This window comes from Argiope bruennichi, chromosome 10 (assembly GCF_947563725.1).
Source record: "Argiope bruennichi chromosome 10, qqArgBrue1.1, whole genome shotgun sequence".
In the NCBI taxonomy this organism is placed as follows: domain Eukaryota; kingdom Metazoa; phylum Arthropoda; class Arachnida; order Araneae; family Araneidae; genus Argiope; species Argiope bruennichi.
This window is the reverse complement of record NC_079160.1, coordinates 116,929,884-116,956,017: the sequence shown is the minus strand read 5'-3', so window position 1 is coordinate 116,956,017 and position 26,134 is coordinate 116,929,884. Positions and strand designations below refer to the sequence as shown.

The 26,134-nt window shown below is 28.0% G+C and overlaps 1 protein-coding gene across 2 annotated transcripts in view; it reads left to right on the top strand.

Annotated features, from left to right (window-relative positions):
• Positions 1 to 16,470: 16,470 nt before the first annotated feature.
• The window catches only part of LOC129987958 (acetylcholine receptor subunit alpha-like), a 326,242-nt gene continuing 316,578 nt past the window's right edge, over positions 16,471 to 26,134 (top strand). For both annotated transcript variants that reach the window (XM_056095981.1, XM_056095980.1), the window contains exon 1: positions 16,471 to 16,733. In XM_056095981.1, coding sequence (XP_055951956.1) covers positions 16,649 to 16,733 — 85 coding nt within the window. In that variant the 5' untranslated portion in view covers positions 16,471 to 16,648. The remainder of the gene's footprint in view (positions 16,734 to 26,134) is intronic.

Below are 26,134 nucleotides of genomic sequence, written 5' to 3'. Positions count from 1 at the left end.
TATAGACAAAATTCTTCTTTAGAAAGAGTGTCTTCTTCTAAACGCATATATATTATATTTTAAAATGCTATGGGAGCATAAAAAGTGAATTATATATATAACAAAAAGTAATTAGTAACATTTATAGTCATTAGTAAAAAGGAATTACGTCTATAGGGATATATTTATCATTTCTGTAATGGAGTATTAAATTAATTGTACTATCGAGGACAGACACAATAAAAAAAATGTAAAAGTTAGAGAAGAAAACGTAGTAATTAAAGAAGTATCATGAAATTAAAATCTTTCAGATTTTAAGCTGAAAAGAAATATTTCTCGAAGGATATACCCAAAATTTATTGCTGTGAAACATGACAATAAAAAATGGCTGTAATTAGCGAGCTGTAAATGAAAATAATCTATACAGTTTGGATTTGACGATTTCTACAGATATCAAACAAAGCGTTAGGTTGACCGTACATTATGCGTAAAATTTGAATGATGAGGTATGTTTCACACCAGATTCCATTTTCACAATTATCTGAATTGTGAGTTTGTGATGTATACTCTTCCTTGATTTTTTTTCTCTGAAAATGTTTGGTCCAGATATAGAAGAAAGATCGGATTATTTAAATTGCTCAAATCCAAAATTATTCGAATTGTAAAGAATAATTTCTCTTAAATTTTGTTTTATAGAATGATTGGTTCTATATATAGATGAAATTCCAATTTTTTGTTTTTATAAAATCTTAAATTCTCATATTTTGCAGTTGAAAAGCATAAAACTTTTTGAATTTTCTCCCATAGAAAATATTTTATTGGCTTTTGCATTACTTTGTCGAAATGTCAAATATTTTTTTAAAAATCATCACTGTGATTTGAACAGACAGTGATATAATTTTTGCTATCATTTAATAAATATGCAAATGAAAGCTTAAAGAAAAGGAACTTATAGGTAAATATTTAAATGATAATTTCTTGAGCAATAGGATAGTCTGCTAATATTCTTTACAATCCGATATTTTCTTCTAATTAGTAGTCCTTCATATCAGAAAGTATTCAATCAAATTCTAATTTAGTATTAGATAGATTAAGTGGAATATAAAGGGTGTCCCAAAATTAACGCAAGATTTGAATTTGCCAGGATTTATGAAATAAAGTGTTGGCAACCCTATTAAAAAACATTTGACAGTTGATAGTCTTGGGTTAGTGAAAAATGGAGGGCTACAAGATAGAATAACGTGTTAATGCAAGATTTAAAGTAAATAAAAAACAGTTTTTTTCTTTAAATTGTTATGTTTTTATTGAATCGTAAAGTACACAAGATAGGATTATGTATAGAATAACACATAGAGCAAATGGCCTCCACGCACATACGCATTATTTTGCCAAAATTTCCGATGTCCATTTTGTATAAATGTGGCTGAATTTCATTGACGCAGCGTTGAATTTCCTCTTTCAATGCACACGTGCTTGTGGACTTGTTGGTATGGACTTTTGATTTCAAATAACCCCACAAAAAGAAATCCAATGGAGTTAAATCGCACGATCTAGGGACTAGATCTCATATTTTCGAGCTGTGACCACCAGACTTTCATTATTTTAGAAGCATTGTTCAACAATGAAAAACACATTGTTCTGTCGTATAACGCTCCGTTTTTACTAATCCTATCAGCTGTCAAATGGGGTTTTTAATAGGATTGTCAATATTTTACTTAATGAATGGTGGCAAATTCAAATCTTATGTTAATTTTGGGATAACCTTTACTTTAAAAATATCTGACTGCATTTTTTATTAAATTTATTTACTTTCATCATCGTAATAATACGATAAATAAATGCAACGCTACCTAATACTACTTCGAAATGCAAACATTTCTTTTGTAATTAAGTTGCTTAGAGATTAACAAAAAGAATAAATGAATGCCGTTTAATTATGGACATTTTAATTTTAAATGAAACTTCAACTCCTTTTGTCTCTTACAGACACTCAATAACAGTCTTCCTGAAGTGGGTTTTAGAAATAGTGTTTTTTTGAAATAAAAATTTAAGAACAATGGTTGCATATGCTTAAGAGAAATATGTTATCAGGCATTTAGGAAATAATCCAGACACTTGGCAGACATCTTGAAATCGTCCTAAGAATTATCTACCCAAGCCATTTTACTCTTGCAGGCGCCAAGATCTGATCGAGAACTGAATAAATTACTGAAATTTACATTTGAGCGATAGACTTAAATTCTGAACTCAGAGGACATTCAGACATTTCAGCGGAAGCTGTATTGATTATTATGCAAATATGATAGAACAGTAATAATGTATGATTTATTGCGGAAATATGGACATTTAAATCAAAACTATTGATAGTTAATCAGTAAACGAGCTTTTATTTTTTAATGGCTCAGTCTTTTATATTTTCAGAATGTTAGTTATTTCTAATTGACAAATATCAGCAAAAAGGAATCTTTCGAAATTTTTATTGTCAGATTTCAATATGTTTTATTTTTTGTGGAACTTTAAAAAATGATTCCCGAATTCGATGAAATCTATAACGAGGAATTATAAAATCAAGACAATAATATAAAAATAATTAAACTAAAATATGTTTACTAATACAATAACAAATATTAATTCTTTTAAGAAACGTTTTTATTAAATTTTCATAATTTAATAACAATTACATAATTTAATAATAATAGTTTTCTTTTCTTTTAATAGAATTGCAAATTTGGGATATTCATTTAAGAAAACCCAATATAAGATAAATCATTTGTTAATTATGGTCTGTGGTGGTACTGGTGGAAAACTTATTTACTTGAAGAGCTAATTAAATTTTATTGGAAACTATTTTAATCATGTCTGAAATCCTTTAATTGAGTGATTTACACATTGACCAGTTTCCTTTATCATATCGAATTGTAATGACTATCTTGTGAGGGTAAATGTCTAAAGACAATTTTATCTTATGAAGACTTTTACTTAGGAATAATCAAGAAATAGATGTTGTATTGTTCATTATTGTCTTATCGAAAAATAATAATGTGAGTTTTAGTTTATTCCAAAAGTACTGAATTGAGTATAATCATGTATTTATAAGTAAAATATTTGAAAAATTGAAGTATTATTATTTGATAAAAATAATTGGCAACAAAAAGGAATATTTGAATTCATTTGTTCATTCATTTTGTTATTTTATTCTTAAATTTATAATTTAGACTCCCCAAGTGTCAATTAATATCTTAATTGCAATTAAATGTTTTCATATTATTTTTTATTTCTCATCATAGTCGTTAGAAAAGGTAAAATATTTTATAAATTTTCAACTTAAGATAAAAGTTTTGATTCATACGATTCAATAATTTTTTTTATAGTATTAAAATTGTTGAAAGAACGCGCTGAAGAATTTATGCTATTGAAGCACTGATATTAAGAAAAATTTTCATCTTACGAAAGTTTTGTTAAGGATTTTTGATAGTTAAAATATATTTCTTTTTTTATTTTTCTATTAATTAGATATTTTAATCAATTTTGCTTTAAATGTTAAGAAGCATATACAATACAATGGCCAATGAAAATTCTGATTTATTAACTCAAAAAATATCGTCGTGCATCCATGGAGCAAATAGTAACTTTGTAAAACCATTTTAACTCTATCATTAAACTGTTAACTCTTTCATTAAATAGTTTTTTAATCTAATGTTGTTTATTTTGGAGATTTTCTAACTCTAATTTCAGTTAAAGATTTCTTAGTTTTTGAATTTTTCAACCCTATTGTAATATTGAAATAATTAAGATTACACATGCTTTCAGATATCAATTTCCTATCTCCATAGAAAGAGAAATGACATTTCCCACTTTTAAAACAATACTGATGAAATACATTTCGTTCTTTCACAAGAAAAATCAAAATCCATCAAACTCAAATTCTGTTAGTAACTAAACAAAATAACTTATAATGTAAAATATTTTGATGTATTTGGTTTTAACATTTCGTAGATTCCTGGAAATGTATTTCTACACTAAATTATTTGGATATTTTTAAAAATTGTTTTAGTAATGCGAAATAATTCTAGAAATCATTCTAAAGTAATGAATTTATTCTGGGTTGAAATGTGTTACTCTATTCTAAAGAAACAGAAAATTATAAACATATTTATTTTGGTTATTCATATTTTTCACTTTAGATATATTTAGCGCACGAATTCCATTATGAATATGAAGAATCATAGTTCTATTATTATCAACATGAATATACTTATCAATAACGCAGGATAAATAGATTTTCATGCAATGTTTCACAGTGGTTTCAATTTCGTTACACCAGTAAAAATCTATTTTACTATATCTGAAAAACTAAATAAACGTCTGAAAACAACTTTTAACATTAAACATCGCGTTCTCAATTTAGTTAATGCAATTCTAACATATCAAAATCTGTCAGCAGCCAAGTTTGATTTAAAATGAAAGGGAATTTTTATACGTATCCCATACATTTAATCGAAAATTTTGTTTCAAAAACAACTTTCAGAAGCATTCGATTAAATTCCACTGAATGTGGCTATTTTATTCCTTTATTTTCTTATGAGAGCTGTGCAAAATTTAATTATACGTATTAAAAGGAAAGAACAAGAATTATGGGAATTGAAATTTACCAGTTTTTATGAGGAGTTTGAAACTATTTCACTGATTACATTTATTTTAAAGAAATTCGAGTCTCGGTTCGGGCTCGGTTGTTTTTTTTCTGTGTTCTGTCTGTGAGGTGTGTGAATGTGCCCCCCTGTAAAAAAGGGTTGTGCAGACGAATGTGACGCATGAAGATGTTAAGTGATACTCTGGCACTAGTTGGCGCTACTGATAAAACAACAGACGCTCATTCGGCTTAAATCGCTGACCAGCTGTCAGTGGGTTTGTAAAGTGCCATAAGTCACAGCATAACAACAACAATTTTAAAGAAAATATTAAAATATTATTATTATACTTTATCGATTCGCTAGAAATTAATGAAGTTAGGAATTATTGTTTCCAGTAAATTAAGCTTACAGTAATATGCAAAATTGCTTCCTTAATATATGTGGCTACGTATGTTTGGGATGAAAATTTTGATAAACATTTAAAAAGAGGATTTTTTTTTGGAATAAAAAAAAATAAAAAACATACGAAACAAAAATAGCACTAGCAAAATGATAAAATATTTTTAAAAATTGGGAAAAAGGCCTTTTTTGGCTGAAGAGATTCATATAGCAAAGATCTTTTTTGTTTCGTCTTCAAAGGATTTGCTTAAAATTTTGCATATAGCTTAAGGAATACATAACCCCGTATCTGCAAAAAATTCAAGCTGTATTTCTATTCATTCTGTAAACATTTGAATTCGTTTGATAAATAACATGGGAATTTCGATTTTCTTTAATTATAAAGCATTAAAAAACTGTGGACTATTTCAAAATGAATAATTATTTAGTTCAGAAACTGCAGAACACATTAAAAAATAATTATACGAATTTTTAGAAAATTATCTGCATTAAATTTTAATTTATGAGATTTTTCGAAAGAAAATTTTACCAAACACTAAAATTTGTGAAAATTGCTTTTAAAGATGTAAAATGGCATTAACGTGTATACAAAGGCAAATATAAAACCAGTGCAACTTCCTAAAAATTTGACTTAGAAGCGAAATTAAAATGAGTTAAAAAAAAACTGTTCAAACCTTAAGAATATTTAAAAAAAAAAAAAAACAACTTCGTATTTTCCGAAACAAATCGATACTTGAGTATAATTACTTACCTGATTTATTTATTTGTTCAATTCATTTTTATAAGTGAAGCCAAATTTATATCAGTTATATCCGCCAATACATACAACACTGTCCTGAATTAATAGCTACAGATTTGTATGGAATTAGATATCTAGAGAGGACTTATGTAGACAGCAGAATATCATAAAACTCATGATTAGAAATGTCATCGAAAAGTACAAGAACCCCCCCCCCCCAAAATACAAATTGGTGAGATATAATTCAACATGGAAAATAGCAGAATAATTCCTTTCAAGATATTTTTAGAGAATCTGATATTATATTGAATATGATATTATATATATCCTGAATAAGATATCCTTATTAAATTATTTACGGCGCCCACTTGGATTTGCATCAAGCGAACTGGAAATATTTGCATTAAAAAATGATTTTTTAATTTTTTTCTCATAATATAATAGGCATTTCACATATTAAAAAAATGTATAAATTAGAAAGATGTTATATATATATATATATATATATATATATATATATATATATATATATATATATATATATATATATATATATATATATATATATATATATATATATATATATATATGCATGTAATGTTTTTGAAGCAGAAGACAATTTCGAAGACAGTGAAGAGACTTTCGATTTTTTTTAACTTCGTTTTATTTCAATCCCGAAAGACACGATTTTTTGTATTAGCAGAAGCGAATAGCATAGCACTGAACGTCACAACACGATATGATGAAAAGCTGATGAAAATTTTATTCCTGTGAATATATACTGTGAGATTTTAATAGGGATTTCCTATGGGGTTTCCTACACGTGTCAATCACAAATAAGGGAAACATAGGGATCTTTTAAAAGAATGTTCTTAGCTGGACAGTATTTTATCCCTTCACATAAGTGTGGGAACTGCTGACTAAAGCATTTCCACAGGGCTTTTGTTGCAATAATTAAACATAAAAAGTGGAATGTGATCAGGAAATAAGAAAATATTTTAGAATGAAGTTAATTTTAACTAAATTAAACTGAAAGTTAAGAAATTAATTGTTTAAATTAGATTTTAAAATTTCATTACACACACACACACACAATTTTTTATACAGAATAGTTTTAATTCTAAGATTACTTATCATTACTAAGATCCTCATTTAAATATGCAAAATATCATGAACTTTTTAGATATTAGATTTATACTACCTTCACTTTTTTTTGAAATTATTATTTACATATTTAAATGAAAATAAGTCCACTGAAATTATTAAAAATATATTCATATATTATGCTAATTTTGAAATGATGTTACTCATAATTATTTTTTTGTGAATTCCGGCTTATGGTTATTAATTTGAAAATTATTACATCATAACACATATTCGATTTGATGTTTAAAAATAAATACTTTAAAAAACAAATATTTTCTATTATTTTATAAGTAAACAAAATCATTAGTTCTATATATCCCAAAGTTTCAATCAAATATTGAATTTTACTTGCGAAAGAACATTTATTTACAACTGAAATTTTGCAATTTCATTGTCGAGAACTCTCAGTTCCCTTAAAGGATCAGATTAGAATTCACTTGCAATTCTTGAGATTTCTTAATAAGCTTCATTCAATATCGCCATAAAATCTATCCATTAGAAAAAAAAATTCATACCAAACATTTTAGGACTTTCTAAAGGAAAGAAAAATATCACGACTCGATTGTTACAATGTGATGACCACAAAGTAATTTCTTCAAGAACAATTTATGAACTTATTTAAGCCTTCCAAATTAAGTTTGAACTACGCCATGTTTCCCTGAACATTTGTTGGAATATGGGTAAGTAATTTCAACAGAAGCTATTTAGAATAGTTCAAGTACATCATACAGGCTGATTGGGGTGGTAAGAAGTACAACAGGATTAAGCATTCAGCAAATCACACCCATATTTTTAATGTAAAGCACCTGATGCCGTATTTGTATCCACAATTCTCAGGTTCATGTATAAAAATTCAAAAGCGTTATTTAGTTTGAATAAACTTTCTAGAATAAGATATTTTATTTTCAAACAAACATAACATGAGAAATATACAATTTTCACACTTTTCTACAGAAACCTTCGTACAGAATCCAAAAGCAGTGTGTAGGATTCAAAAGATATTAACTGACCGTTTTATGCTAGAAAACCAGGAGTAGCTCCCCTCGTGGGCTAATAAACTGTACCGCTTTTAGATAATTGGTTATGATCCCGGCCATAGGTTACTACGAGATTATGTTTACTTTTCATGTAATAAAACTTCCTATGGTTAATTTGTTCAGACTTTCATTGAGTTTGTAGATCGAAAACTCTAACGTTGCCATAAATATTAAATTAATTTATTAGCTGATTATGCCTAGTTAATGGCTGATTAATGAATAATTACATATTCAGATTAATTTAGATAATAGACAAAGCTTTAAAGTGTGGAAAATTGCATATTACCAAATAGTTATTGTTCATAAATATGCATATCAAGTAATAGACTTTGTGCTTGATTTGGAAGAAAATTTGCTTGGATAGAAACAATTATGCATTATGCTCGTTACTTCTAAAGATTTTTAAAAATTTATTTTGTGAATTTGATGAGCGATTAGAATATTTCACAGAAATTCCGAGAGCTCTTTTAATCCGGAAGAGTTTTGAACAGAGCAAAAAATTATTGATTTAACATCTTTAAATCAAAATTTCTAAATTGATATTCAAATCTAAGAGCTTTTCTTTGCCAGGAAAGCCAATCATTTGAGCGAAACTAATTCATAAAAAACAGTTATTAGTTTACAAATGATGATGAAGAGCATTTGGGCAGCATTATTTCAAGCACGAAATTTAAGAAGTTCTGTCTCATTTTTTTCTCAATAAAATTTGATAAGGGTACATTGTAAACTGAATAGAAAAAAGAAGTAAACGTGACTCAGCCACCAAATTCTCTATTTCTCCGCGATCGGATGACCCTTCTTTTCATTTTGCTTTCATTTGTATGCCCCGATATCTCAGTATTGGGATGAGACTCAGCAAGAATTCACTCACTGAAGAATTATGCTTAGCTGAATGGAAGGGATGAGATTTCTAAAATTTCAGAGGCAGTATTTCATATATCCAAAAACATAAATCCGGGGAATGATAATTTGACAGTGGATTTAATCAATTCTCGGATTTTAAATGAATTAAAAATATATATAATTTACTCCAACAGCACACAGGCACGCAGAAAAAGAGAGAGAGAGAGAGAGAGAGAGAGAGAAAAAGAGAGAAAATAAACAGAGATAAATTTCTATTCGATTCTAAAGTCAATTACTACAGAATTCTTCTTACACTTATCTATTAATTCATAGTATTTAACATTTTTAAAGGAAATATTAAAACGCAAATTTGTTAATTTTGCTCACTTATTAATATTACATCAGACCAGAGGCTCATTAATGAAGGCTGTGAAAATCTTATTTTTGGAATGTTATTTTAAAAATCTGCAAACACTCTATATTCACTTCATGATTGGTTAAAAATGCATTTAAAAAAAAACATAATTTTTTTTTTAAATTTTAAAACCTTAAAAATAAATGTGGTGGTTATAGCGGTACACACACACACACACACACACACACACACACACACACACACACACACACACACACACAACATATATAACGCATATACATAAGATTCCCCAGGGCCCTTTTAAGGGTACCATGCTGTTTTCAAAACTTTAAAAAATTAACTATTTTTTAAGATATTTAAATAAATAACAATAATTAAGCCAAGCTTTGGCAGTTTAATCAGTGTTTCACCAACGATTTCTGAGTTAACCCTTATGTTCATTTTGTATAGTATACCATACATACAAATTTATAAAAATATATAATATAATATAAAAATATATAATAAAAAACTTTATAAAAATATATAAAATTATACCTATATACATTTTTTTTGCTTTTCTTTAAAAACGCAATCTTGCCATAAGGGTTAATATTGGATGAAAATGATGTAGAAATCATCTTGCACACCAACTGACTACTTATTTAATGATATCGATTTAGTTGTCATAAATCTTTTCGTTAATTTCAGTAAAATTTTTCAACATAAATTTAGAGCATAATTTGTTATAATGGCCTTCTTTGCAATTAAATTCAAATATTTCATTCATGTACGTTTGACACCGTCAAACGTATGATAAAAATATTACTTACTTTAACACTGAGTTGAAGGTAGAACCTTTTCTATTTCAGCTTCCATTTTGTCACTTGTTAATTTTAAACTGCCCCCGAGGGCACCTCGAAATGGAGATGAGAAGCTTTCGGCATGGTGGTTGGTTCTCCCCTTCTTGGGCGGTACAAGAAAAGATGAGCGTCTGGCTCTGCCCATAGATGACTGGACGTATTTCTGTAGGGAAAGGTTGTACCTTCGCCGGTGATGTCGCTTAGAACCCAACGACAGCTCCCGACAGTGTTTCTGTAGCAGCGGTCCGGTCATTCAGTTTTTTTTTTATTCATGTGTTTTCAAGGCACATGAATAAAACCTTAGTCAGAGAGTGTGATATGCACATTTTTAAAAACGATTGTATAACAATCTAATAATTTTAGTTTAATTGTTATGCAGTATCTATATGCTTTTCAATTCTAAATTTTTACGTTATCCTGGCATGTTATTATGATTTCTATTTCCCTAAATATCTTCTATTATAAATATTGATTCATTTTATGGAATGCCGTATTTTCCAGCAAATTACCAAGCTAATAATTCTTTAATAGATCTATGGATGAATCATACTATGGATGAATTTAATTAATTTGATCATAATTATGATAACCCAACAAGACACTTTCTGATTTATTTTGATGATTTTGTACTAAATAATATAAATAATCTTCCGGAGTTTGAAGAAATTTTCTACTATGAAAATTTTAATATTTCAGAACATTTATTCAAGAATTTTAGATATACAAAAAAAGTTTAAAAGTTTTTTGAAATAAAATCATATCATTTCGGAAAAGTCAGTTAAAAATGACAAAAAGTAAAGATTATATATTCATGCGTAAGTATAAGAGAAAGATAAGTGAACCACTTCTAAGGAATGTTTGGATTGAAGTGATTCAGACACTTGGTAGACGTTCTGGAATCATCTTAAGAATCATCTACGCACATCATCTTGCTCTTTCAACCTCTGAGGTCTTTCTATATACTAAACAAGTTTCTAAAATTTGCATATGAGTAATGGATTTAAATTCGTAACTCATATATTTGCAGGAAAAGAGCATTTTGACATTTAAATGAAGACTGCATTCATTATTACATGAATTCTAAATAGCAGAAAAAATGCATTATTTATTATGGTATTGAAATTTGGAATTAACAGAAAAATTACTTGTATCTTATTAGGTAACAACTTTCGTTGTATTTGTTATAGCTCAAATATTTTTGTTTCAACGGGGTTGTCTATTTCTAAGTGACAAAATATAAATAAAAAGAATCCCACGAAATTTTATAGTTTGGTTTAAATATGTTTAATTCAAAAAAGCTTCTAAAAATGAATGGATTATTATATAAAATTAATAAAAATTTTATTAATAAAATTTTTAAATAATGCTTATATCTTCTTTAAATTTGGTTCATTTACTAGCTATATTTTGTTTAACATTTCTCAAAGTAACCATTTTTATGTTCTCTTATTTAAGTTGACATACTTTATGTTTGTAAAAATGGTCACGTATCGAATTTTTATTTATTTCCTTGTTTGCTGGATTTTTGAAATATTACGAATTCTAGATGGTACCACACTAATGTAATGTTTTTGGAACCTGATGCACAAATAATAGAATGATATTAATTAAATTTTGATTTCATATTAGGGGCGCCATCTGTTACTGAATTTGAGAAAAAATTATTATAATATTTCTTTATTTTTATAATAGTAAATGGTAAATTATATACCAAAATTATTACTGCAAAATAATTAAATTAAAAATTTACTATTTTGGAAATGGGTAAAAGGGTGTTTTTATGAACTTTTTTGGATAAATTTATGTAAAATATACTTTAATTTTCTTTGGGTATTGTCTAATAGGATCTACTAATGTAAAAATGGTAGGCGTAAGACGAAATAATCAAAGGAGAGTTTTTAATGTTTAAAAATGTACTTGAGAAATGAATGTTTTTCTCTTTTAGTTCCAAATAAAATTTTCTTCAATTTATTATGAAAAATAATTTTTCAGTCTTGAGTATGGATACAGGATAATCTAGAGTCTTTTTAATTCTAATAAATTTCATCCACCGTTTGTGAAGTCATCGAATAGAGCTTTCCTTTCAGTAAAGGTTTCTCTGCTGCAAAACATGATTTACAGATCTTACGAAAAAATTGATTACTTTTAGATCGAAAACAACTTCAATTAAGCCTAATCATTTCCTGGAGCATTCTTTTCACCTTCATAAAGAATTTCATTGATCATTTGCTGAATTTTAATTTGAAAAATATTTGGGATCTTTTATTTCTTTTTTGTATTAAATGTAACCCACAAGATATCCTGAACTTGTTTCTGAATCTTAAAAATAAAACCAAGCTCACAGAAAAATGCTTGTTTTGGCAATTGGAAATGAAGCCGAAAATGCAAATCTTAGTATTCCTTAGACTGCATTTTATCAGTCAATCAAATAAAAGAAAAAAAATACATTAGGTAAAAGATGCAATATATATTTAATTAAGTAATTATTTGCAAAAACCCAATTGCATGGAATTGATTTGCATAAGACTATGTGAAGCATATATTGTTTGAATCGCAACTCCTTTGAGCATTTACAAGAAGCATTCCAAAGATGTTGGGTCCTTCTTCCATTACCATATCTCTCATACTGAGTAGGACGTAATTTTTTTAGACAACTGGTTAATATGCCGTTGAAAATTTATATTTCATGAATCTATAGAGAAAATTCCTGCTGTGCATATTTTTTGTTTACTTAATTTTCTGGAAAACTGTCTAGTATAAAGAGTCTGCCCCCCTTTTCTTAAATCATCGAGCTCATAAAAATTTTGCCCTTTTTTTTATGCCCGCTCCACCTTTAAAGTTTGTAAACGACATTCTGGTACACCTCGAATTATGTTATACATATTTATCAATACTCGAAGTTTGCTTTTTTGTAATTAACGGTTATTGCCTCTTGCTTTGGAAGAGTTTTAAATTACGATGTATTATTGAGATTAATAAGTTCAGCTGAGGTTGTTTTTTTAATTTATTCTTTCAAATATCACCTTCATTATGATATGTTTTTATAGATTGTCTCAAATTTCGCCTTTATTTTGTTATTTTTCTCCTTCTCTCTCATTTTGTTCTGAGTTTTTTTTTCAGCCTGTATGTTTAGTGATTGTTACTAGTATTTCTCACTTTTTTGGCCTTTTTCTTTCTTTCCTTTTTGTTTTGCATTTTTTATTTGACTCTTTACGAACAATACATTTTCACCTCAAAGTCAATTATCCCCGAATTGCACGTCACAGTCTCTTGGGGAGCCTGGATTTCTTCAATGTAACTCCACAACATAGCATATAGTTTTCATATATTTTTTAATTCATATATAATTTTATTGCTCTTATTCAAATATTTTTCACTATTTTGCAAAAAATGTTTGTTGAAGTTTTATAAAGGGCCCCTTGGGGAGAATATGAGTTTCACCACTAGACCTACTGGTGATTATGAACAATCACCATTTATTTACATTTACCATAACATATATGCTTCTATTAAAATTTTAATACATAAAATTTACATTTCAAGATTATGTTAAATGCGACAGAGAAACAATTAAACAATTTTAACAATAAACTCGTAACAATTAAAAGTAATTTTTTATATTTGGTGGAAAATATTATATTTACTCTTTTATAGTAACAAATAATTCATAGCTTTTTCACAAAAATATTCATAGCTTTTTGTGTAAAAGCTGTAAATATTTTCATACATCATGTAATAAATTATAGCTTATTCGCTCTTGAAAGCTCTTTTGTCGGGGTTGTCTTGGCGCGGACTGCAGGGTCTTGCGGTATTTATTCAGTACTATCCATCTGTCTGCAAACTTATATTCATTTCCGGAAAAAAAAGATATGATAATAAATTATAAAATCCATTTAGTTGTAAATCTAAGCAATCCAAATGCAGAGGAAACTGAATATGTAAAAATTAATCATTGTCTCGAAGCTTTCATTTCTTACGTTTCATATAGTTTTCTTTCTTCGAATCGTTTCATATAATTTTAAACTGTATATTGATAAATTAATATAAATATTCATATTTATTAATTATGTTTTTAGTACTATTCAGAATTTAAAAATTTTTTCTTAACTATTTCAGCTTGAGCTATTCAGTTGTGGGATATATTTTCGAGGCTGTTATCACTTGTGAAAATTTATTGGGTTGAAATAAAACTTATCACTTGTTTATTTCTTTTATTGAACTATAAAGGTCGGAATTTATTCTACTGGACAGAGTACAATGTAGAGAGAATTTATTAAACAAAAAAAAATTCTCTTTGAAGTCGGGTTTTCTAAATTTATTCAACATTTCAACATTCAGCATCATTCTTGGCCTTAAACAATGGTGCAAATTAATTCCCAGTATTCTAGCATCATGCATTGAACATGAGGTCCCTTCGAAATTCCAGAACCTTCTGTGACTTTCTGGAGCAGTCTGAAAAATTCTAGAACGTAATCGAACCTCCAAGAAAGTCTCATAATATTCTGGAATATTTTACACTATCACACTATCTGGAAACTGCTAGAACATTCAGGATCATTCTTACTAGTCTCAGCCCCTTCGGTACTCTATTAATAGCCTTTCACCTCTTTTTGCGACACCTATATCTCCGAGCTCAACCCTTCCATTCCAAATGTAAGCCTTCGTCATTGATAGGGAAGGGAAAGCTGCTATATCGTTTAACCTCCATGGATCCCTTCGGGGGCACCTCCAAATGAGAATGAGAAGCTTCCTGCAAGGTGGTTGATTCTCGCCGCCCCAATGGAAGGTACGTGTCTAGCTTCTCCCATCAATGACGGGACGTATTTCCGTAGGGAAGAGTTGCACCGTGGCCGGTGACATCCCTTAGGACACAACCACAGTTCCCGCCAGTGTTACTGTAGGGGGCATACTGCTGAGTTATTGCGATAAGCACGAACAAGATACGTTTGCATTTATTATATTTATTGATTAAAAATTTGCTGATTAGCTATGCATGGCAAATTACTGTCATTAGAAAGCAAAAAGATAGTCTCGGCTTTTTGTAGAGCTTTTAATCCTTTTATTTGAATTGAATTACTTCATGTTTATAAAAATGGAATTTTATTATCGAATTTTTGTTTGCATTTTGGTGCATCACTTTTAAAACTTTGCATTTGAAGGAAATGCAATATTTTGAAATTCTCAAGATAATTCTCAGCCAAACTTTGCCATCAAATAAAATATTGAAATTTAAAATTGAAATTAATTAAATATCTAATTTCTTTTCAAAGAAAGTTCACGAGTTTGTATTAATAAAACAAATTGTTTTAAATGTTCTAATATTAAGTGGTAGGCCATCTGAAGGATAAAATATTTTTATCCTTGATAAATTTTGGTAATCATGATTTTATTTTTAATAATCCAGAATATTCTTAATAATAAATAAAAACAACAAAATATAAAAAATACATAAAACAATTTTATTGTCTTTAATATTTGATCCAGCAATCAAAAATAGATTTTATTCTGAAAAGGATTACATTTTTATCTGAAATGTTACCTGAGAAGGGTATGAGGAAATTAGAACACAGGTTTTTCCCTTTGAAAAGAAAAGCTAATAATACGAAATAGAAATTTTAAGCATAAAAAAATTAAGGTCATAATAAGGCCTATAAAATGTGTTATATAACATACGGATAATTTTATAAGATTAAAGTACATTTAAAAGAAGAATATTTTTTCTTTATTTGTACTCGGATGAAATTTTTGGAATCCCAGGAAACACGAATTATGTGCTATTCTAACGTGTTAGTCTACGACTCTAAATGTGCTATTCTAACGTGTTAGTCTACGACTCTAAATGTGCTATTCTAACGTGTTAGTCTACGACTCTAAATGTGCTATTCTAACGTGTTAGTCTACGACTCTAAATGTGCTATTCTACGATTTCGAATATTATCATAATGATCGATTTAAGAAAAACAAGGAGTGAAAATTCATCTATAATAAAAAAACACAACTTTGTAAAACAAAGAAATAAATGTGAAGAAATAATATTAAAACAACACGAGTTAGATCTTTATCCGTCCACATCACTTAATAAGAACAACAGCTGCTAATGTAAAGAACGGCACTTCACATTCTCCAACCGGCACGGAGCTCGGTAAAAGCAAATACCCGTCCGTCTTTTGTCTTCCGCCTAATGAAACCCTTCCATTTCATTTCAAATCCAACAACAAGGCTATCACTTCTTCCTAGTAGGTAATAGTATCCTGCAGCAAACGATATCCTCGCAGCAGCTAACTCCACCCACCCCTGCCCTCCATCCTTCCCTCCCTCTGTCACCTGAACTTGTCCATTAATCTTCCTCTTCACCTCTTCCTAGGTAAAACGACAGGAAAAAGGGGGCGTACGAAGACCCGACGGCAGCGCCCTCCCGCATTCCAAGGTGCAGCAGACATCCCATCACCATCCGCCATTCAACCACCGACCACCCAGGCCCACGATCGTCTGGCGTCTCAGTGAAGCAGCATCCTGCACCAAGCCACGCTCGCTGCAATCTTCTGGACTTGCCTGCCGCTGTTGTCGTTTGGATGTGAGAGGGGCGAGATCAGCAGACGAGAGAGAGGGAGGGATGATCAACAGGAGGAGGTGGTGATTGCTGCAGGAAGGGAGAGATGCTGTCGATCGGGAGCAGCAGCAGGGGCCTGGCTGCTCTCCTGTTCCTCTCTATCCTCTCTTCCTTTGCAATACACTCTCCAGGTAAGAACTCATTCCATTCCCAATCGGTCCTCCCCCGTGCTCGCCCTACCCCTCTGCCTTCCACAGGTCGATGCTTCCACTGGTGTCTTTCCTTCCGACGGTCTATCCCCCCACTGGGAACAGCACGTTTCCTTACTGTAATTAATTGCAGGATCGTTTGGTTGATTACTGGTTAGAGGACCTAGAGGGGATAGAAATAAAAAGAACATTTCCTGAGACCTTAAGAAAGACGTCTCATAAAACAGCAGAAAACACGCCTTTCCTTTTTCGATTTCTGATAAAAAAAATAATCAGCTATCTATTGACTGTTTTTAGGAATGAGATAAAATAGGAAATTCTATTCAATGGAATGTTATCATTAACTCTTATTTAAGCGACATGTGTATTGAATTAAAAAATTGCGATACTTAAGTTTAAAAATAAAAGAAACTTATATATATATATATATATATATATATATATATATATATATATATATATATATATATATATATATATATATATATATATATATAAATTAAAGATACTTATATTAAGTTAAATTAATAATTAATTTTAAAGACTAAAATCTTTCCGATGTGCTATAACTATCGTTTGTATTTTTAAATGGATTTGAACATATAAAGGTTCCGAACAAGTAGCATCATCTAATTACAGCAAATTCATAGGTAAAAGGGTTAATTAATCCTTTGAGTTTCTCCGATGAACAAATAGAAGAGCGTATTTAAATTATATTTTGGCTATAACGCCGATATTTAACTCTTTGCACTAGGATGGTGACTCATCACTCAAGAGAGTGCATCATTTTGGCGTTTTATTTATTTTATTTTCAATTTTGATTGTTAAAGACGCTTACAGAAAGGTAAACGATGTAGATTAATTTTTCAGAGAAATTCAACCTAAAATAATTATATATATTTATTTTTCGGAACAAAAAACAAGCTTTGTAGTAGGGGAATAATTATCCACCGAATTACTTTTTCGAGTGCGAAGGGTTAATATATGTTTTATCCATAACAGATAATTGCAAAAACATGGAAAAAGCAATAACTAAAGAGATACATATTCGATACTACCGTCGAAAAATCAAAAGAAACTGATAGTGTCTGCCTTTCAAAAAGATTTTCTGAGAGTTAAATTGAGATATTTGCAATAAAATGTTAAGATAAGATTTATGACTAGAACGAATTTTTATAACGAATTTTTCTTCTTAACAAATTTTTATAAATGCTTGCTTTGATATGATGTTGGAATAAATAATTAGATTTGAATAATGTTTACTATAAAGGTAAAAATGATGTGATACAGAAATTAAAAAAAAATAATTCTTGCAACATTCTCTATTTAAAATTATTCCTGAAAAGCAAGAAGCTTATATATTTCTTTGTTGAATATTGTTGAATTCAATATAGAAAAACAACAACTTAAGCACGGAATTTTTTTTCTAAAAACGTTTTAATCATGCGTTAAATTCTAAAGTCTGTAAAATATTCTCACATTTTATATTTCACTTTCATTGTTAGAACTGGGTTTATGAGTGAATTTCAGTTAAATAATACTGGGATAAAAAAATGAAAACGTATAATCTCAGTTTTATAAGTTGTCTGTTTTTTGAAGCATATGTTTAGTTTTATAAGATATTACTTATTACTTCTTTCTGTGATATTTTCTTATACATTAAGCTCTTTGATAATACTGCTAATTTGTTCCGTTTTGAGCAAAAACAATACTAAACGGAACTTATAAATTAAACACAATCAAAACGATGCGATGAATGAACGCAGGATATTTGTGAAAAGTGAAAATTTCTTATGAAAAGCAGTTAATAATTACTGTAGGAAGGTTTTGAAAATCTTTATGCTGCTTTATAAGAATTTCATATTACACGAATGATTATTAATATATTTTGACAGAATCATGTTGATATTTTTTGTTAGACAACTTACGTTATTATTAGAGTAAAAAATTAAACATTACACAAAATGTCCGAAAATCGTGACCTTTTCATTTATCTTTCACTAATAAAATATTTAATAGCAAACGACTACTTTTGAAAATTAAAATTTTAATTTAGTTTAACTGTATTGACGTCCCGTTTTAGAACCGCATTAGGGCTATTTTAGGACAGACTTCTGACTTTTGATCTGCGGTCTGATGGCGAGGATGACGCCTGGGCTTTCACGCTTCTGTCTGGGCTACGCCGGTGAGGGGACATTTTTTGTGATGGATATGACGTACATCCGACCCACTTACATGGAGGTTCTTTGATGGAATCGGGTTTCCGACCTGGAGCCCTCTAGTTTCTAAGCCGCGCCTTTGCCAAAAGGCTATCGCGGCTTCCCTGAAATTTAATTCCATTATATGTAATATGTGTTGTAATATGCGTTACGAGAAATATTTTGTTCAAAAAATGTTATTTATATGCAATGTTATGACTGCGTAGGTTCTCAATTGCATGGAATAATTGAGAAGCTATATTTGCGCTGTTAGCCGCAATGAAAGTCTTAGCATGTCTTGAAGCATTATATATATATATATATATATATATATATATATATATATATATATATATATATATATATATATATATATATATATATATATATATATATATATATATATATATATATATATATTATCGGGTATATATATATACCCGATAATATATAAAAGCAAAATAATAAATATGCCGCAAAACCTCTTTAGAACGTCCCATTTTAGTATGCCATTTTGTCTTGATCCTAATCATTTCATTGTTAATTTTTTTTTTTAGAATATCACAGCTTTCACGGGTCAGTCACCTAAAAACCACAAAAGAAAATTTGTTAAAATGTAAACTACTCATAGTGATTTGAATAGAATTTAAAAATAAACAGCATGCTAATTAAAATAAACAATTTAAATAAATTTCCGCGTTTTCTAATGTAAAATAAAAGCCGGAAGCTGTTGCAATAAAAACAATTTTTTTAATTTCTATCAATTATCATATAATAATTGAAATATTTATTTAATTCAGTAATGAGTTAAGTTTTCCTTTTGCGTTCTGTGATAAAAATTCAAGAAAGAAGAAATATATGTAAGTGGTGACTCAAAAAAATACTTTTTCAAAAAAATACTTTTTCAATAAAATAGATACAATCAACAATGGATATCTTTCAATTATTTAAAAAATTAGAACTAAAAATTATAAATTCTGATAATATATCTAAAATATATTAACATAATACATTAAAAAGAATATGAAGTCTCAATGGAGAGTAAATCTATCTGTAGCAGTATATTATTAATAAATTAAAATGGATATGTATGGATTATGGATTAAATGGATTATGTATTGAATTAAAGCAGATATAATACATTAAAATGAGTATGAATTCTGAATGAAGAGCAAATATATCTGTAACAGTGTATGATTAAATTAAATATTTTATCGATTATGCAAAAAAAATCGATAATATACAATGGATTTTGACATAAAAGAATTCCGTTATAATGCGAATTCATAAAAAATACAGAAATATTATAACTACTTCTCATACAGCACAATAAAAAATTATTCATAAAATGTAAGACAAATTTAGTATAATCATATTTTTTTATTTAGAAAAGTAAATGGATGCACTTATTTTTTTTGTTTATATAAGGAAAGTGAACAGAACAATTGGATAAAAGTAATTTATCATAAATAATATGAGCAGATACAAATTAAGGACATGTTGAATTTGCGTAAATATGTTCGACAATGCGTTTTCCGTACATAACTATTTCCTATTATATGAAATGTATCCCCCCCATATTGTACGAGAATTAACGATGTAATAAATAGTGCTGCTATAGTTGGATGCAAGAATTAAATGTTTGTTTTTCGAGTTTCCTATTTTAAATATTTACAGAAATTTATCAAATGTCTTCAGGAACATTTTACTTTTAAAAATTACAAAAGATATTTCTTGCTCAGCTCATAGAAAAAAATTAACAGCTATATAATGATATTGAGTTTTATTAAATCATAATAACTTATGAACTAAGTTTTTATATGGTAGAGTTGATTTTTTAATAACTATAACTAATAACCAAAACAAAGCTAATCTGCACCATCTTTTGGCAAAATCTTAATAATAGAAAGACCTCATTTGTACGAATAGGGTTGAAAATCGTTTTCCATGCCTTTTCTGAGACCATTAATTCAATTACTTTTTATCAAGTTAAGCATGGGCAAATGAATTAGTTTGAAATTCTTTGGCATAAATGAATCTCTTATGATGTCTCTTATACTATCATACGATCAGTTATTTTTTGGTGAAATAGATGTTCTTCATTTTTCAATATTACAATAACTTTATCATAAAATATGTGAAAAGCTTATGATTTTTAAGTATATAATAATTACATGATAAAAACATTTTTGAGAAATTTAATCAGAAAAAAAACTAAAAAATATTGTTTTGTGGATTTTGTATTTAAGATAAGAAATAATATATATTTTAGTTTAGCAAAAAATGCAATCACTGATGTATTTCTTTTTTTAAATCATTCAAATTGTACAGCCTTAAATATATCTGCAATGTTTTTATTTGAAACAACTTTTATATATCGTTCTGGCAAAAGTTATTTATATGAAAAGATTCAAATATTTAAAAAAACAAATGAAAGTGCAAAATTTGGTTTTATATTTATTTACCCTGTAAATATATATTAAACGCATTTATTTCCGGTTAAACTCATTTAAAACCGGTTCAGAACTAATAATGTATCATAAAAGCCCGCAAGCAAAAAGTTATTTATGAGGATATCGTTTGGCATATATTTTATTTCCAAATATTATTTATATTATTTCCAAAATTAGCCTATAAACTTTCTTTTTTTTGAAGAAAAAGGGATATTTTATACATACAAAATCGTTTTCTGAAATCACATTTTCTTAACAAATATACTTTGAAATAGTGTACATGCAGAATAATGGCTTTGATGAAGACTGCGTAGATTCTAAATCCTATTAAATAACATAATGCCCGATTTTTGTATTCGATATTTTATGTTTACATCGAATATTTCTGAAATATTCTGAAAATTTGAAATGTAACAGTTTAAAGTGTTAAAATATTCGAAAAAAATTGCAACATAATGATTTATATCATAGTTAAGAGTTTTTTTTTTCACTTATTTACCGCAATATTTTTTAGTAAATGCTTTTCACTTATTAACCATAAAATATTTCTGGTAGATATTTTTCACTTATTTAGCATGATCCGTTTCTACATTTCTTTAAACAATACTTTTATTATTTATAGAATAATGTTATAATATTTCATATTATAATGTTATAATATTAATAATGTTATAATATTTCATATTATAATGTTATAATATTAATAATGTTATAATATTTCAATTAAATGAATTAATTTTATTCTAAATCAAATAAAAGTAATAATTTTATGAGGAAATATCAAAAATAAATTTGATTAAAGTAAACCGAAATGAAATATTTGAAAATCAAACGCATGCTTACTCAGTAGTATGTAATTCAAACAGTTTTTTATCCTATGAAGTTGCGTGTTTTGAAAATTTATTATTTATTATTTTTACAGAACCCAAATAATTCTATTTAATTTGAATTCTTTTTATCCGTTTATCAATTTTTTTATTGAATTGGTCAGATATTTCCTATTAAACCTTACTTTTATTGATTTTTGAGTAGATGATATGGAATTTTTCTCAACAAATAACCATTTTTCTAATATCATTCAACAGTTAAATTTTGTTCCAATTATAGTTCCCTTTTGGTCTATGTTTATTCTGAAATAAACGTTTGAAACCAAATGATCAAAAGTCCCTGTTTTAGTTATAAATTATTCAGATTTGAAATCGTGTTCTAAAGAAGAATACTTTATTAATTTTTATGCGCATAATTTAAATATTAGAGAGATTTTCCCTGATAAATATTTGACAGTCTCATAAAATTCAATTCACTTCATGTGCTGTTAAAAGAAATATTTTTAATAGCTTTTCACTTTATCCTATACTTAGTACAGAGAAAGTATAGTAATCTTAAAAAAACTCGAACTCGAGATTTCGACGAATCTCCACGTTTTAGACCTCCCTTTGTTCAAAAAATACCTTTTTTAAAAAATTTCCATCCATCTGTCTGTCTTTATGTGACAAAGATCATTCAAAAACGCTTTGAGCTAGATGGTTGAAATTTGGTACATGGCCTTTACACCGATTTTGCAGATTTCAATCAAGTTTGAGTAAGTCCGTCTGTTCGGTTGTTCGAATATTAGTTAAAATGATAATTACAACACGAAGAGAGCTAGATAAAATTCGGTACACATATTTAACACTTATGGTATTGGCACCTGTTGTGTTGAATTTCGTGCCAAATCCAAGTACGAGTTGATTTTCATTTGGTTCATACTTTCAGAAATACGTAAACAATATAATTCTGAAACGCAATGAATTAAATATATGACATTTAGTATGGAATTTTGTGACTACAGATGCAGTTTTTTTGTCAATTTTTTGTTTCAACCGGTTAACGAAAACGGGTCAAAAACGCAAATTCAATTTTTGGCTACTATTAACCTCTTGCCATGGACTAATCGCCAAGAAACTCGCCAAGGATGGAGATGTATTCAGATAAAAATGCTAAATTCAAGCCAAAGATTAATATTTCGTAACTATTGCACGCCAATGCCATGTAAGACATTCTCTGGCATAGAAAGTTTATTAGAGAAAATATTGGAAAGTATTGAGGAGACCAATACCGCTGGTTCTTTTAGTCATTGAATTATAATCCAATTTTAGTAAATAATAGCAAGAAAACAGTTGTCATTTCCTATTTCCTTTCATGATATCTATAGAATTTTAGAAATTAAATTTTTAACTTTGAACTTTTAACTGTTAACTGCAACATTTTTTTTACTGAGATCTTAAATTTTGATGCTTTAATTTTTTTCAGAATATTTCGAATAAAATGGAAAAAAAATACTTAATAGGAGATAAAAAAAATCTTCCAGATATTAAAAAAAGAAAGTGTTTTCAGAAAACAAACGTTTCTAATCAGGGAAATTGATTATCTTTTATTTGAGATTTCGAAAATAACCTTAGTGCTATTAACAAATGAATAATAAAGCAATTCAACTAACCATAAATATAATACAATAGAATTCTTGTATTTTTTACTTTCATATCAAAAAATACATCTTCCATATGTAATCTTAATTTCTTATCTTTTCGATATTACTTATTTTAATTAGCTACGATATTTTTTTCTTTTAATTCTGTCGGTGATGATTTTATTTTTTACTGTATTTATAAAAATTACAGATATGTGAAAAAAAATGTACGAAATTATTTTGATATTTTTTCCTTTCATACAGAAAAAATAGATAATGCCAAATCGAATTATCGTCAGAACGTAGATTATTAAAAATAGGATTGGATTAGAACAGCTGAGAAAACAACGGATTGAACCTTTACATTTTGTCATTAAACAAATGGATTTCATTTTGTGATTCAACAAATGGATTTTCTTTCTAATTCAAATTCTTTTCTATTATCATTATTTCGTATTCGTATTCATTTATCTTTAAATTCCTTTTTATTTAGAGAAAATAGTATTTATGTAAAATTTTATACATAGAATTTTATTCTAGTGTGTGAATGTTCAATTATATTTCACGTGCTTCAGTTATTATTAATTGTTCTATCACAGTTATTTACCACTATTATGAAATATAAATTTAATTGTATTTTAATAAGTAATAAGAATAATATTTCATAATAATTTTTAAACTAAGCTTAGTGGAATTATTCATTTTGCCTAACCGGCTTCAAAATTTCATTTCGTTACTTTTTTTTATTAGAATGAATCTAACTGAAAATTTAAAATAGGATTTATAGGATCGATATTACAAGATAATGAACTTCATTATATTTTAACCTGATTAAAAGAAATTGATAAGGATTATATCTATAAGGAATTTCTTTTCTGACTATTTAGCAATTATTTTTAACAAACAATTCGTTTTCGTTTCTCGAAAATAGTCGAATATTCCAAATTAAAAAAAAGAAACATTGACATTTTTCAATCTAGTGTTAAGTAGTTGTTTTAAAAATATCTTTGAAATAAAATCGATAAACAGAATCAAATGTTTTACATGAAAAATCGAAAACTTTGTTAATTGCAGTTTTAGATTTTTAAATCAACCAAATGTTAATTTTTTTCTCAAAAGTTTCGAAATATAATACAGCTAAAAAAACATTATAAATTTTAAAAAGTAACTATTTAGTTATATGTTTTTTATTACCTTCCAATTTTTCTCTAATTTAGATTAATGTATTTGAAAAAATGTTTTGATACATATTACAACAACTCTTCCCATTGTGGTAGTTCCTAATTTATATTTAATCATGTTGCGATGATATTCTTAAAAACTACTCTGGAAATTAGTTTTACAACAATGATATATTTTATAATCCTATTTTCCTGAAAATTCCGAAGTTAATGTCAAAATTCAACGGTATCAGTGTTTGACACTAACACTATAAAGGCCTTTCTCTTCTCTTCCTTAACTTAGTCACATGGATTACACTTGCTTTCTGTCTTCAAGTCATGAATAAAATATTTTGATCCTGTAAACAGAATTTCTGAGATCGTCACATGTTTATTTTTAACTGAAATAAACAAAACATTCTGCAAGCGAGTTTTTTTAACTTCTCTTTTAAAATGATTAGAGGAGAAAATTTTTCATGAAGGAATTCAGCGTCACGAATAAAAATATTTCTTTGATTAATCGCTGGTAAGCTTATTAAATAAGCTAAAGTTTCCTTAAAACTTTCTTGCATACATTCTAATGAAGGCATTATCCCAAAGAATACCTTGCATAGCATTGGCGTACAATAGTTACGGAATATTAATATTTGGCATGAATTTAGCACTTTTACTGAATCTATTCGAATGATATGGATTTATCATTCGAATTAAAAATCGGCCTCAAAATTTGTATTGAATCTGCCAAAAAGTTGACAGTCTTTCTCTGTGTATATTATTCAACATAGCTTAGGGAGTAGAACAAAATGTAAAACCAGCGGAAGTTGTCTTCCTAAAACTTCATCGCATACTCTCTAATAAAGGTTTTACACCAAAGAACGCTTTACACGGCATTGGCTCACAAAATATTAACCTTTAACTTGAATTTATCATATTTACTGAATCTATCGTGCCAACCTTGGCGAGTTTTTTGGCGATTCACTTCTGGCATGTGGTCAATAGGAACCGAAAATTGAATTTGTGATTTAGACATGTTTTTCCCGATTGACTGAAACCGAGATGCGATACAAAACTGCACTTGTAGTTATAAAATCACATACATAATTCGATATATTTAAGCCATTGC